Source organism: Propithecus coquereli, unplaced genomic scaffold, assembly GCF_000956105.1.
Source record: "Propithecus coquereli isolate 6110/MARCELLA unplaced genomic scaffold, Pcoq_1.0 Scaffold94, whole genome shotgun sequence".
NCBI lineage: Eukaryota > Metazoa > Chordata > Mammalia > Primates > Indriidae > Propithecus > Propithecus coquereli.
This window is the reverse complement of record NW_012155729.1, coordinates 6346266-6361020: the sequence shown is the minus strand read 5'-3', so window position 1 is coordinate 6361020 and position 14755 is coordinate 6346266. Positions and strand designations below refer to the sequence as shown.

The following is a 14755-nucleotide window of genomic DNA, read 5'->3' as shown; positions in this document are numbered from 1 at the left end:
GTTATGATGATTACAGAGAAGAGTTAAAATATTTAAAATTCTTAGAATGGTGCTTAGAGAATAGTAACTGCTATATAATTGCTAACTCTTATTATTATTATTTATCAGTGGTTCTGACTTACCAAGATTTGGAAATATGTACTATGGCAATCTTTTTCTTTTCTAGTCTCAGACATCATTTTTTTTTTTTTCAAAATTTAACAGCCATAATAGTTTACTACAGTTGAACTCTTTATAAGATATTATAAGAAAACCAATATTACATATCAGAAATGCTGTTAAAGTATGAGTTACAACACAGACAACAATATGAAACAGGCAGAAACAAAGGTAAAGTGGACAGACTAGCAATTTGCCTTTTTAATTTATTACACAAGCTTAAATTTTTTTAAAGAAAGAAACAAAGAACAATGTTTTAGGAAAATTGCAGAGCATTCAGTTGAAGACTGAATTTCATGGTACAGTATCCCATGGAGAGAAAAATAAGACTAACTTTTCCCCCTGCACTCTAATACACTATAATTTTGCTTTTGAAACTTTGCTAATCTAGTCTCCAACCTCCTTTTCTCAACAAACGCTAACATATCCCAATCAAAGGAGAATTGATCTAGAAGGGGGACAAATAAAATAAGAGGTCTTCAGAGAGAGGGAGATCCAAGGAAACAGAATCCACTTAAGTCTGGCCAGGTAGCACCTCATGGCTTCCACTCAGTCTAAGTTCAGAATCTGGGGCGTACCCTTTTTTTAATCTTTATTTTTTCTTAATGGCAGTCAGTTTGACTAAGGTACGTTCAGGGATCTACCAGCTATATCTATGCATTCTAGGTAGTAAGTTTCAGAATCTGGAGTCATTCCATTGGGGAAATGGGGACCTCAGCAACAAGGTTGAGGCTGAATGTATATAATCTTTTACATACATTTAGTGTTGGTCTTGTGTTATTTTTCCCCCTACAAATGTTAAGGATTAGGTATAAGATATGGGTAATGCCATAGGAAACACTTCTTCCTGGATGGGGTCAGCCGGTTAAGCAAAAGCCATAAGCAAGAGAAAACACTGAATAATAACCTTGAATCAAGGTGCTAGGAAAAAGAGACAAGTAATAGACCTTAGGATGGATAAAAAAAATTCCATTAAACTGAATTTTTTTGATACCTGGGGATATTTTTAAGAGAGATTTCCACACATAAAGTAATTCTTGCCTTCATCCTTACAGTATAGTTAGGAAGCTGACCCTCTAAACCCAGTATTTGGTGGGCCTGAGGTAACTGACACCCAAGTGCTTACCTATATTCTCACCAACATGGAAAATGGAGGGTTGGTAATGCGGGGCTGTGAGAAGATATACAATTGTATATCTAGACGGGACAGGGCGAGAAATGAGTTGAGCGACCGAATCAGCTGATGACATCTGCATACGATACTAAAACCCGTTTAAAGAGAGAGAACTGAAAATAAAAGTTGGGGACCAAATTTAAATAGGATCCGCAATGGAGCAGCCAAGGTGCTGGCAGAAAAGTGGAACCCTCATCTGGAGTAAAGTCAAATTGAAGCCTGAGAAGGAAATAAAGTGCCACACAGAGAAACAGGAGGAATAGGGCCCTGGGAGCTAAGATAAAAATTTACTGAGCAATTTATCGCTGTATTAATTGACTGTCACTGGCCTCGCAGCAAATCAGCAGCAGGGGTTTTGTAAAGGCACACTGTGGGTTCTGACAGCAGTTTATATCACGGAAAACCTCCTTCAAACCTGTATTTATTAAGCTACTTCAGCAAAATCCTAAATCTCATGAAGTCTTCCATTCGCGTATGGACTGCACTAACCGAATTCTATCTTACCCCATCCAGTTCATCCACAGCACAGAGCCTAGTCAGGTAATCAAATAAGGCTTACAGATCCCCCAGCAAAGGCTCAAATAATTTCCACCAAGGGCACTTAGGGACTTAGAGAAAAAGTATTTAAAGCAAAGGATATTTTTTACTCCTTGTTTAGAAAAGAATGGACCAGTGTTAGTTGGTGGTTGGCTTATTCAGGGACATTTATTTAACCGCCTACTATAAGCCAAGCATTGAAGACAAAGATGAGGAAGACAGGATCCAGGCCTTAAGGGACTTACAGTGTGTGGGGGGTGGAGACAGGCATGTAAATTAGTAAAGATAATAAAATGTTACAGGTTCTATAACAGAAGTATGTCGATGGTAAAATAGGGACATAAAAAGAGAGAGTGATGAATTCTACAGGGCTAGGGGGATCATAAAGTCTTTAGAGAAAAGGTGACCCTTTAAAAAATAAATGCAGCAAATCAGGATATTAATATCTATTACATAAAAGAAAATCACATACATATAATTTGTTCTTCATTACAAAAGAGTGACATCTATTTTGGGATGGAGAGCCTATAAATAAATTTGTAAAACTTCTCTCTTTTCAGAAATGCTCCACTATCCTCTTTGACAATCGAACATAATTTAGTTGTCATGGTAGCAATCAATAGCCAAACATACAAACTTCCAATTGGCTCTGTGCATGAGGCAAATTAAGACAAAAGTTTTTTCTTACATATTGTATGTGAAGGTCCTATTTATGATTTGGGTACCTATATATCCATCTAAATAATATTGGCCATATAGATTTTTGCTAGTTTTCTATTACCTCTAGCGGTTCTTCCTCCTGAACACTTGCCACTCATGTTTATATAATTTATAGGGTAGTTATTTTGAACAAAATTATTTGATAGCTTATTAACTGAAAAAGCGGAGTTGTAGTTAATAGAAATATAATAAAACTTCAGCTACTGGTATCTAATTAGGGTTGTAATTTTCAGATGTGTACCACACAAAGCTATATGGACCACACTGGTCTCTTCAACCACTCGGTCCTACAGAGAGCAAAATTTTAAGAGCACCATCTTGCAAAAATCCACTGACCAATAAATTTGCCAAAGTCCACTTATAAATAAATTCAGTTCTGGTCACTGGTCACTGTATTCAACCAATGCTAAAAACTAATCTTTGTTAGGGAATCACTTGTGGCCTTTATACAAGTAAGCCTCATTCCTAATTCCTCAATTTAGGAACACGGAGTACCTAGTCTTATTATCAAGTTAACTCATCTCAAACCTCTGAAGGAAGACTTTGAACTTCTTTGTTAGAGAAATATTTCTTATTATAAATGTCCCACAATAATCTTTACATACTCCACGTAGACTCACAGAAATTCTTGAGTGTCTTTAATGGGTCATTCCAACCTCTAGGTAAAGTTGAAATCTTCCTTCCCCTCATTTTAAGCTCTACTGCATTCCCATCCCTACTCTTTTTTCCCAGGATGTTATGTCAAAAGAAAAAACAAAACAAGAATCCTGACTTTGTAAGGACAGATTTTATTCGAAAGGATTATTGCAAAAGGAAGGAGAAGAGTGACCATTGCAATAAGCAGAGGAGGACTACTGCAATAGGGAAAACACTTTGACCATACGATTTACAAGCATGTCAAGAGTTAGGTAAAAAGAGTTTTTCTTTTATAGGAAGGTGTAAACAAGACTAGAAAGAATCTGATGTGAGAAGTGGAATGAAAGGGTGGCATGATTGGATAGCAGATCAGACAATGTTTTACCCTTAAACTAGTCTGTTCTCAGCATGGGATATTAATGAGATGCTATGTGCTGGCCAAAGTTCAGGGACCTGGAGGAGGGAAGATGCTAAATCACAGTCTGGTTAACAAACATTTTGCTCCAGTTGATCAATGAGTTCAGGCCATTTAGTGAAGCATTTGTGAGATAAAGGATAGGAATTTGGAGGAGATGTGTCCGGCCTTGTCATAGGTAAACAAGTGGGGTATCCCAGTTTATCTTACCTAATTCATATATGGAAGGGTAGCTTTGTGCAGTAAGCTATTTTTTTTCTAATCTTTGCTATTTTCCAAGATCACAGGACTCAGGTAAAGTTCAACATTGTCCATGGACATTAATCAAAGACAAGTTGACATTGGATGATGTTATTAAGCAATAGAGCTTTTAGTATGACATTAGAATAAGTAAAAAAACGCTCCCCTCCAAAGGGCTTATGTTGATGTGGGTTTCTTAGATATGCCTAGTCTAGGTAAAAGGAACCTTAATGATTCAAGCCTGATCACACTCAATATAAAGGTTTGAGGCTAAACAATAAACAAAAATATACATTTTTCTAACCCTGTCTTCTATGCTTCTCCTAATAGCAAAGAAGAAAGGAAAGCTCTCCCTCTATGATCTCCATTGATGATCTGTGGAGATCTCTAAATGTTTGGTCATTAAATGCTTTAGGTTCTTAGTCATCTAATACTCTTTAGTTTGGAGACACATCTGACATGAAGTAAGCAGAAAAGAATCTCTAATGGTGTTTTAGACTGAAAGGTCAAGTCTATGGCAGAGCTACACAGAGAATCAAGATCTCTTAAATTCCCAGACTAAAGCATTCCCGTTAAAAGAGGAAAATCAAGTTGTTTTCCTATATGAATATTACTGAGAATGGCAAATAGCCCATTTGAGCTGGAGTATCTGCCTCTAACTCAGGAGAAGCAGGAAGGCCTATTTCTTCCTCTTGTTTTTTTCCTCAAACTCCAGGAGAGCAGAGAGGCAGACAGATAGCGCAGACTGTGCCTGAGCTAGACTACCAGCATACTCACACCTGTAGAGGAAAGCACCCTTTTCAAAAACAATATATATCGTTAAAATAATGTTAATTTGTCCACCATGGTTCAACACAGGACTTTCAGAAAGTGTTTTACTACTGTGTCTCACCCAAAATAAAATCTATTATTGCAGAAGAAGTAACAGATTAATGAAAGAGAATAAGGCAACATAGGTTTTAGGGACATTAGTGAAATTCATTTAAGAAATGCCTCCATTTATAATAGCTTAGCAATTAAGCTATTACCTTTTGTCTGAAACAAAAGAAATAATCTTTTTATTTTGCCCATTCCCAAAATCTGTGCAGAAACCGAGCTCCAGCCCCATAATTGCTAAATTCAGCTTTCTATTAGAAAAATAACACATAAAAAATGAGCACAGAAATGATAGAAATGAAACTTCTAAGCTGGAAACTGACTTCATTACTGTTAAATCATATGAATAATTTCTAATTGATTTGTATTGGGCAGGAATCTTATATTCCAGAACCATGTTCGTCTATTTATCACAATATATTCTGTATGACATATGGAAACTAATACATCGCTTCATTAATATTTAAGTCTTTCTCTAGTTATGGCTCAGAGATATTTAACATTCTAAAACATAAGCATTTATAATTACATGTTTTACATTTTACTCTAATTTTTGATACTGCCAAGATTATTTAGCATAACTAACTTTTTAACTGCATACTCTTTTCTCTCTTTACCATTAGCATATCAATCAAATTTGCATTACTCTGCTTTGCTCATTTTATTAAAAGTGAATTCAGGGCACAATTGACTTTTCATTTGTTTAACAAGTAAAGAAATATTTACCCTGACAGCCATTGCATTGTAGAGATTCATCTTCATAGTATAATATGCTACCTGTGAATCAAGAAAAAAAACATGGCCTACATTTCAGTTACACAAAGACAGTGTAGCCTATTTTTACATATAAAAGATAAGAATCTTTATACATGATACATAATAAGAGTTCTAGGCTTAGAAAAATGAAATCAAACTTTGTATTGAAGAGATAGGCTTCCTAATACATAATGCAAGCTTAACCAGAAAAATCTATGGTAGTCAAACTAGGAGCTAATGGAGATATATGATCATAAAATGCTCTCCGCTGAGTTTGATAATCAATGGTGCTCTACTGAGAATAGAATAACAAAGCAGAAATATTCACAAGTGCTGGTGACATGTAGTATTGTATGATTTATTCACTGGGGTTCTTTTAGCCAAAACTCACAGAAACATAAAAGGAATTCATATTTCAAGACGTCTGGTTTAATGAAAAATTCAAAGAAATGCTGTCTTCAGTCGAAATCGTTCAAGGATATGGAGGCAGTGACGGGGCAAAATTGTGCCTTCCAACCATCTATGCAAAATGCTATGTACTTAGCTGCCTCCTGAGTAATCCTGGGGAATTTTGTTTCATTTAATATTCATTTTAACACCATAAAATCATAAATACAATGATATCATGTTACAGCAAATCCCTTGATATAGTGAAGACTTCCTAAAGCGTTGGTTTCTTTCTAGTAAAGACACATTTATCTATTAACACACAACTCTCTCTTACAGCAAATCGTTTAGCAATATAGCTTATTTCAATGAAAATATTGCTTTAGATAAATCTTCCACATCTGTTCTATCTTTTAATTAAAAATATAAAATTAACATAATTCACGACAGTACAATAAAGGGTAGAGCAATGAAATACATATTTTTTCAACACAATATATAACTTTATCCATTTTTATTTAACCAAAATTCATTCAAGGAATGTAAGTTGATGACAGGTAATAGGTGTCATGTTTCAGGGAAAAATCAGAGAAAAGTGCCTTAACCCTTTATAAAGGGGTTTTCTGCCCCCTGGCAAACAGGAATTCATACAAAAGGGTTTCACTATAATTAGTGTTGTTTGAATTGCCTAGTCTGATCCAAAGCAAATTATCTGTGGAGAGCAGCAGGGCTGGATTATTTATCAACAGTTTGAGCAATTAAGAAGCAGTTGGCTGCAATATGTTATTTACAAATAACACAATGATGTACTTCATTTTAAATTCTCTTTCCTCGTTATAGCAAGCAAGGCGTAATTCTTGGTGTTTGAGGTGATTTAAAATATTTACTTTAATATTGTATTGTCAAATTGAAGCAAACATTGCCATTAAAAACTTTTATAGAAAGAAATACATTGGAAATTATATATTCCAAAAAGTGTTGGTTCAGAACAAGATGTTTCTTATCTTAATCATATCATTGTTTAGTTAACAGTAGAGGGTGCCTGTGAGCTTTTGAGCCACAAACCTGAGTTCAATTCCTAACTTTGCTTTCAGCAGCAGTGTGGCCTTGAACAAATTACTTAAAGTCTCTCAGTCTTGATTTCCATTCTTACAAAATAGGGCATTACATGCTTCATTGAGTTGTTGTGAGGCTTCAAATGAGATAATGTATATAAGGTGCTTGGGACCTAGCTGATAGTATAAATGGATTATCAGTAGAGCTAACAGTTACACATTTTGTGGCTAAAAGTATGTAATTTAACTATAAGTAAAATTCCAAAAAGTATAAAGGGCTCAATTTTATTATGAACTAACAGGAAAGAGAGATACAGCTTCTGAGTCTAAGAATTCTGAATTCTGTAGTTAAGAGGTAGGAAAGCACTTTGGTCTTCACATATCATTCTCAAGTGAACCACTAGTTGATACTACATTTATTCTCAATTCTCTACCCCAGATGCTTTCAAAAGGTGCTGAAAAAACATATGTGATGCAGATATTGTATGATTCCAATTATACGAGGTAACTAGAATAGTTGAATTCACAGAGACAGAAAGTAGAACAAAGGTTACCAGGAGCTGGGGGAAAGTGGGGAGTTATCGTTCAACGGGTACAGAGTTTCAGTGAGGGATGATGAAAATTTGGGAGATGGATAGCAGTAATGGTTGCATAACAAAGTGAATGTATTTACTGCCACTGAAAAGTACAGTTATAAATGGTTGAAATGGTAAATTTTAAGTTATATATATTTTACCATAATTGTAAAAAATCATACGTGAATGTGAACTGTGCATTTCCATTTAAAAGACACATTTGGACACTGAAATTTTGTAAAATTTCATCTAAGTCTTTGAATTTTTCCACTTTATGCAATGATTATTATTTGTTATATTGACGTTTGTCCTTTCAGTTATTTGAATAGTTAAAATATCACTCATATAAAAGCCCTTGTTCTTAAAAAATTATTTTCTAGAATTTTGTCCTAAAAGGTTTTTTTTTTATTCCATGGAGTTGGATGAGGAAAACATATGCTAGCTACCAAATGTTAATAACATATCCAAGAATGACAAGCCAATTTAAATTTCGAGCAGACAAAATTCTTATTTTCCTTACTAATTGTTAATTTCCTATTCCTTTATCATCAAGATACCAAGTCTACTTTAAAGGGGAGAACTAAAGATCTGGGGTGACAATTAAACATTAAAGGGGTAGATTGTTTTATTGTAGTGGAAACATGCTAAATATAGATGTTCACCAAATGTTGAATAAAGGAAGGAAAGGAAAGAGACAGGGAGAGGAAAAAGAAAAGCAGTAGTGAAGGATAAGGAGAATTGCTATCTTGCATTTACAACAAGTAGAATAGGAAAAATTCCTGGATTAAAAAATAGCATTTGAACATTATCAACCATTTGTTAGCTACATAGCCTTTGTCATATTACCTAACTCAGTATTTAGGAGGCTTCAGAGATTTTTTTATGGGAGGGATATATTTCTTTTGAAAACATAATATTCTGAGTGGTTAATATCCATGTGGACCTTTTAGACAGGGCTGCTATTCAATGAAATTAGACCAGAGTGGTCATACTTGTTATTTATAACTGGTATGTATCCTTTCTGATTTGTTGTCACTACTTGTGATAAGTGAGTGACCGTACTGTACAGACCACTAAGTATTTTGAATATCATCCTGCTTCCAAGACAAACTTCTGAGTAGTCAGTTTCCCCCCGTGGCTATGTTTGTTTTCTATTTTATATTGAGGATTTGATTCTTTCACTTTTACCCATCATTTCCAATTATTCCCTGAGCTTTGCCAAGTCTTTCTTTGCCCATGACTGAACTAACTACCTACAGTGTTCATACCTGCTTCATCTTATTTTAATCCACTTGGAATGCCTCCTCTAGATTAATTTTGTAAAGTATTGCTTTTAACAAGTCCTTTTTGGATTTTTAAAAATCATAGACCTTTTGTCATAATGACATTGTTAAAAAAAATCATAGACCTTCAATAGTTTCCAATTGTTTCAAGCAAGGCATCTTAATTGTGCTGGTTGACATAACTAACACAATGGAATATTTCGGATCACTAGGAGAAAGAGAGATAAAGTCACAAGCTAAGGCACATAACACTTAACCTTTTTATTTTTCTAGTTGGGTAATAATTACCGATGAGAGTATATTCCACATTTAAGTTTCTTTTTTTTTCCTATCAAGTTAATTATATTGGGTGGGGGGGACAAATGAGAACCACTCTGTTACAGGTAAAAGTGATAACCAAGGTTCACCACAATCAGGTGGCAATCTTTTTTTCCAATTATCCCTCACTATTCCTTTCCCTTAAACCTCAATCTCATCAAATTATTGCACATTTTTTCCTCCACTTTCATATTTATAATACTCCCCTTGCCTGAAATATCCTACCATTTCTTTCTAGCTGTCCAAATCCCATCTCTCTTGTTTTTCTTACAAGCATTCATTTAAAAGAGAAACTACTTTTTTCCCCCTACTCCATGTACCACCAAGAAGAAGCTACCATTCTCCTAGCACCAAGAGTACTTTCAAACCATTTCAAATCTGTAGGATGTGCATCTTTAAAAACAAAAAAGAAACAGACAAACAGAAAAACTTTGAATCTCAAGCTTTTCAACTTTATTACCCTCTATCCCTTTTTGGTGTTATTCTTCCTTAGGCCTTAGGATATATCCTCTTTTCTTCTTGCCCCTACCCCAACCTGTTCCAACTATATGGTATAAAGATTTTGACACCTAGGATAAGGCCTTACTCTTCATCAGAACTCCTGCCATTATCCCATGATTTTTCATATGCATGCAGACAGCACAATTACCTAATCTCACAATTACCTGCCTTTCTCGGTCCCAGTGACCTCCACTTCCGTTTAGCCTCATATTCCCACAGCATGCTTCAGACCTTGTCAACTATAACTGTCCCACCTCTTGTTTTAAACCCAGACTGCAAATTCCTCTTCTTAAAGCCCTGGGGGCTTAATTTCTATTAAAAGACTCTTCCACCTAAGTTAGACAGATCTAGTACCCCTCTCTCTTTTTCCTCAATTTCAGATTCCTTCTTCACGTATTTTCATATACAATATACAATTGCAACATGGTATTTTGTTATATGAACATGCCATAAAATTATTTAATCTTTTCTTTATTGTTAAGCATTTGGGTTGGAAATCAAGACGAGTTTCAAGGGGGAATGATTTCAAAAGCAAAACATTTAAAGTAATCCACATTTATAATAATTTTAAGCAATGTATCTATGTAACTTGACAAGATCAGCTGGCTAGATTGGACAATACAGAGAAAACATACGCATTAAAGTGATGACAATGGAAGCTTTAGAAGCCATGCACATGTGGACAACAGATCTGATGGCCCTGAGCCTTTGTTCTTTTCCACATCGGTGCTATCCGCATTTCATAATTTTGAGTATAATCATTAAAATGATTTATTATCAAGTAATTGTGAGCATTTTGTGCATATGCTTTGCCTTGTTTGCTGGCAACTGATAACAATCGGGTCATTATCAAGAGTTGATTTTTAAAACAACCTTTCTTTTTCCATAAAAGAAAGAATTAAAAGACAATTATATTCTTTCTCCCAGTAACTATTATCTTTAAAACGCAGGCAAACCAAATCTAAATTCATTTCATAATTATGATGAAAATATATTAATAAAGTTTTATATTGGTAACTCAGTCTTAAGTTGTTCTGCCTTTGGTGTTTATTTAAAATATAAGACCCTGAAAGAAAATAATACATATATATCAGTTTTCTGCTTTCACACCAAAACGTGAAGAATGTTGCCTTATCTTACAAACAATTTGGAAAGTCCCATAAAGAAAATATCCAGAGTTGGGCATTTTTTCATGTAAAGAAGAAACATGTATTCATCTAATGAAGAGAAATAAAAATGTCTATAGAAGCAGCCATGTCTATCTCTTACCAGTTTTAAAAATTAGTTTTAAAATTAGTGACTGATTTTTTGTTTTGTTTTTTGATATGGGGTCTCGCTCTGTCACCCAGGCTAGAGTGCAGTGGCACAATCATAGTTCACTGCAGCCTTGAACTCCTGGGCTCAAGTGATGCTCCCACCTCAGCCTCCCCAGTAGCAGGGACACAGGCATGTGCCACCATGCCCAGCTAATGTTTTCATTTGTAGAGACAGGGCATCGCTATGTTGCCCAGGCTGGTGTTGAACTCCCGGCTTTAAGCAATCCTCCCACCATAGCCTCTCAAAGTGCTGGATTTATGGGACTGAGCCACTGTATCTGGCCATGACTGATACTTTATGTATTTTTACTATCCATAAAAAGAGCAAATTGCTGGTATTTATCATAATAATATACAATGTAATTTGATAGTAGATATCATTCTGTGTCCCATTTAAAGTTAATAAAACTTCCTTTCATTGTTATTCTTTTAAATACTCAATCAAATATGAAAACTTTGTAAGAAGTATTAAAATGTTCAGCTACATATGAATATTGTGAGCCTTGATTTGAGCAGTATAGTAAATTATTTTTATAATTTGAACAATAATCTCTTTTTAAATCATAATTATCTATAAATTAAATTGTTCTATCATGGCTATTAATACATTTCAACAAAAAAATTTTAATTAAACTGCCTACTCACTGGATTATCTCAATTTAGAAGCATAACATTGAGCTGTCTAGGACTACAGTTATACACATTTGTTTCATAACACATATCGAATTAATCGTGTGCGGTGATAGCCTTTATACTTCTCTGCCATCCGACTGTGGTGATTAAAAAATATTTTATATTAAACATAATTTAAATTATGTAATGATAAAATATGTTTAAAAGGCAAATTTAAAAGTATAACAAAATATATACAAACTGTCCTATATAGTTTATTATGATAAATTCACTCAGGGAACACTCAAACTGCTAGTGCTCTAAAAGATGCAGTTGAAAGTATATTTCTCCCTTTTCTGGTACTATTGTCTACCAGAATGACTACTTTTATTTCTCTGTTTATGAAATAAAGCAGTGAGTGGTAAAAAGAAGCTAAATGGAGTGCTATATAGCTAAAAAAAGAAGGGTCCCAAAACAGTGGGACTATTTGTGTGTCCACCGGAATGAGCATGTCACAGTAAAATTACACTAAGAGTTCAGCATTCATAAAATGCATGTGCACTAAGCACACATACCAGGTGACTATAAATTTGTTATTAACAAAAAAGAAGAATCAGAGCACATCCTGAATAATAGGAAAGGGTTTTTATGGTTGTAAACCAACAGTCCTGGACCCCTAAGATAGAAAAATTTGGGTTATGTTGCTAGACAGAGCAGCACGAAAGCCAGCAGGAAGACCTGAAATGGAGGTTGAAAAGAAAAACAAACAAAAACTACAATCATACAGGAAGCAAGAAAGAGTCAAATCACAAAATAAGACTGGAATGGCTCTATTATTGTGGGTTAATGAGGTCGCTGTAGTGCAGAACACATGACACTCCAGGACTTGAAAAGCTATTTAGTGTTTATTTAAAAGCTGGGTAGAAAGGATCTGGTGCAGAAGAATTTTGAGGAAGCCTGTCTCTAAAAATACAGGGCCTCTCTGAAGAGATCCTAGGACTTTTCACAGTCCTCTTTCTGATTGATCTTTGCCATACTGTTGGCAACTCCGAGTTTCTTACAAGGTTTCTCCATGGTTCCTTTGATATTGGGTCTTTCTGTTTTCCTGACTGTTTATTCTCTATTCTAATTCTCTTTCTTCTTCCTAAATCCTATATAATGCATTCCACAAGCCTCAGTTCTTGGCCCACTATTCTATACCTTTCAGTTACTTTTTTATTAGGTAGAAAATCCTGTCATCTTATAAATAATGGCTCTGAAACCTTCATCTCCAGCTCTCACCCTTAATCTAAGATCTCATTCAATAGTTCAGTTTAATAAACATTTGTGGGTTTATGTTTGTTTTTGTAGAGAGGAGATCTCTCAAACTCCTGGGCTCAAGTGATCCTCCTGCCTCAGCCTCCTGAGTAGCTAGAGCTACAGGTGCGTGCCACTATGCCCAGCTAATGTTTTTCACTTTTTGTAGAGATGAGGGCTCACTATGTTGACCAGGCTGGTCTCCAGCTCCTGGCCTCAAGCTATCCTTCCGCCTCAGCCTCCCAAAGTGCTAGGATTACAGGCGTGAGCCACCACGCCTGAACTAATAAACATTTGTTGAGTTCTAATTATGATGTACCAGAGATTTTGGTGAGCTTGCACCACTGCTTTATAAGATATCACCACATGGAGGTGTCCTAACATCATCACAAACTGAAAAGGTTCAAAACATGTTTTAGTAAGCATCACTGAGTACCCCACTCAGAATGTTTCTTATAAACATTCTTGCTTTTGTTATCATTGTAACTATTAATCAGCTTTGCTAAGATAAAAATGCAACTATCTCAGTAGGTTACAAATCAAAAATGGTTATCTCTCACTCACTTTACATCTGAGCCAAGGTTCCCTGTAGGTATGTACTGTGCATCTTTTCATCTCAACCCGAAGGCTGAAGAAGCCTGGATCCTCCATTCTTATGTCAGAGGGAAGAGTGAGAAAGCCTCCGAAAAGCTGCAGTTTGGATGTGGCATATGTCTCATCTGCTCACAACATATGGCCAAGCCCCAAATCAGTGGGATAAAGACGAGTCATCCTTTGATGATGAAGGGGAGAGAAGATGACTAATTTTGAACACGAATATATCCCACTCTGACACATATTGACATTAATCATCAGCCACATTGACCAGAGCAAACATCTTCCAATTTGTATCCCCGTGAATCATTCATTCATCCAGTCGGTAAAGGTTTCTGCAGGCCTTTTATGTGATGTTCGCTGTGATATTTTTGAGATATAATAAATAGAAGCATCACTGGTAATTCAGCAGCTCCCAGTCAAATGAGAGAGAAGTAAATAAATAAATGTATCATAGTGGGACAATGCCTACATGACAAAGCATTAGGAAGACACGCCTAATACCTGCAGCCTTCCTGAATTTTACTTTCTACTTGCGATGGGGGAAGGCTAATCTTTTAAGTCTTGAGGGATAAGTAGGGATTCAGACCAATAGGAAGCAAGTCAGAGTGACAAAGGGCATACCAGGCAGGATGAACAGCATTTGCAAAAAATCTTTAGGTGATAAGGACACTGCACATTTGGGCAATGACAAATGGCTTAACGTGACCAAAGTATATTTTTTCAGGCATTGCAGGAAGTGAGGTTAGATAAGAAGCAATCATCAGACTATGGAAGACCTGACATGTCACGTTGAAGAGTAAGGACTTTATATTGTCTGCTATGAGAGAAGGAGTGTAGGCAGGGCAGTAAAATGACGCAGTTTAGGTGAGAATTAAGAGACATTTATGAGTGAAAATGAAAATGATTTGATGACCAACAGGAGATAGGGGGTGGGAGCAACACATGGTAGGGAGTCTAGGATGACTGTTTCTCAGGGTTGGATTTCTAGTTGAACGGTGGTAATATTTACCTGAATAAAGGAATATAGGAGGAGGAAACAATTTGGGTCACCTGAGAGACATATAGAGAATATGTTTAGTATTTTCCATGTGGATTATATAGATATACATGGATCAGGAGCTGAGAACCTTAGACACATCATTTAATCTCCCGGAGCCTCCATTTCTTCAGCTATAAAGTGAAGATACCCCCTGTATGTTCTTCTCAACAGAACATGGCTAGGGATATATCAGGCAATGAATGTAAAAAATATTTTTAAACAAGAAATTCCTTTAAAACATAGGAAATTATTTTATAAAGGTC

General features: G+C 35.5%; 1 protein-coding gene across 1 annotated transcript in view; it reads right to left on the bottom strand.

The window, feature by feature from the left end:
• SPATA17 (spermatogenesis associated 17) overlaps positions 1–14755 on the bottom strand; it is a 238274-nt gene that overhangs the window by 186528 nt on the left and 36991 nt on the right. The window contains exon 3 of the mRNA XM_012664910.1: positions 5484–5534. Coding sequence (XP_012520364.1) covers positions 5484–5534 — 51 coding nt within the window. The remainder of the gene's footprint in view (positions 1–5483; positions 5535–14755) is intronic.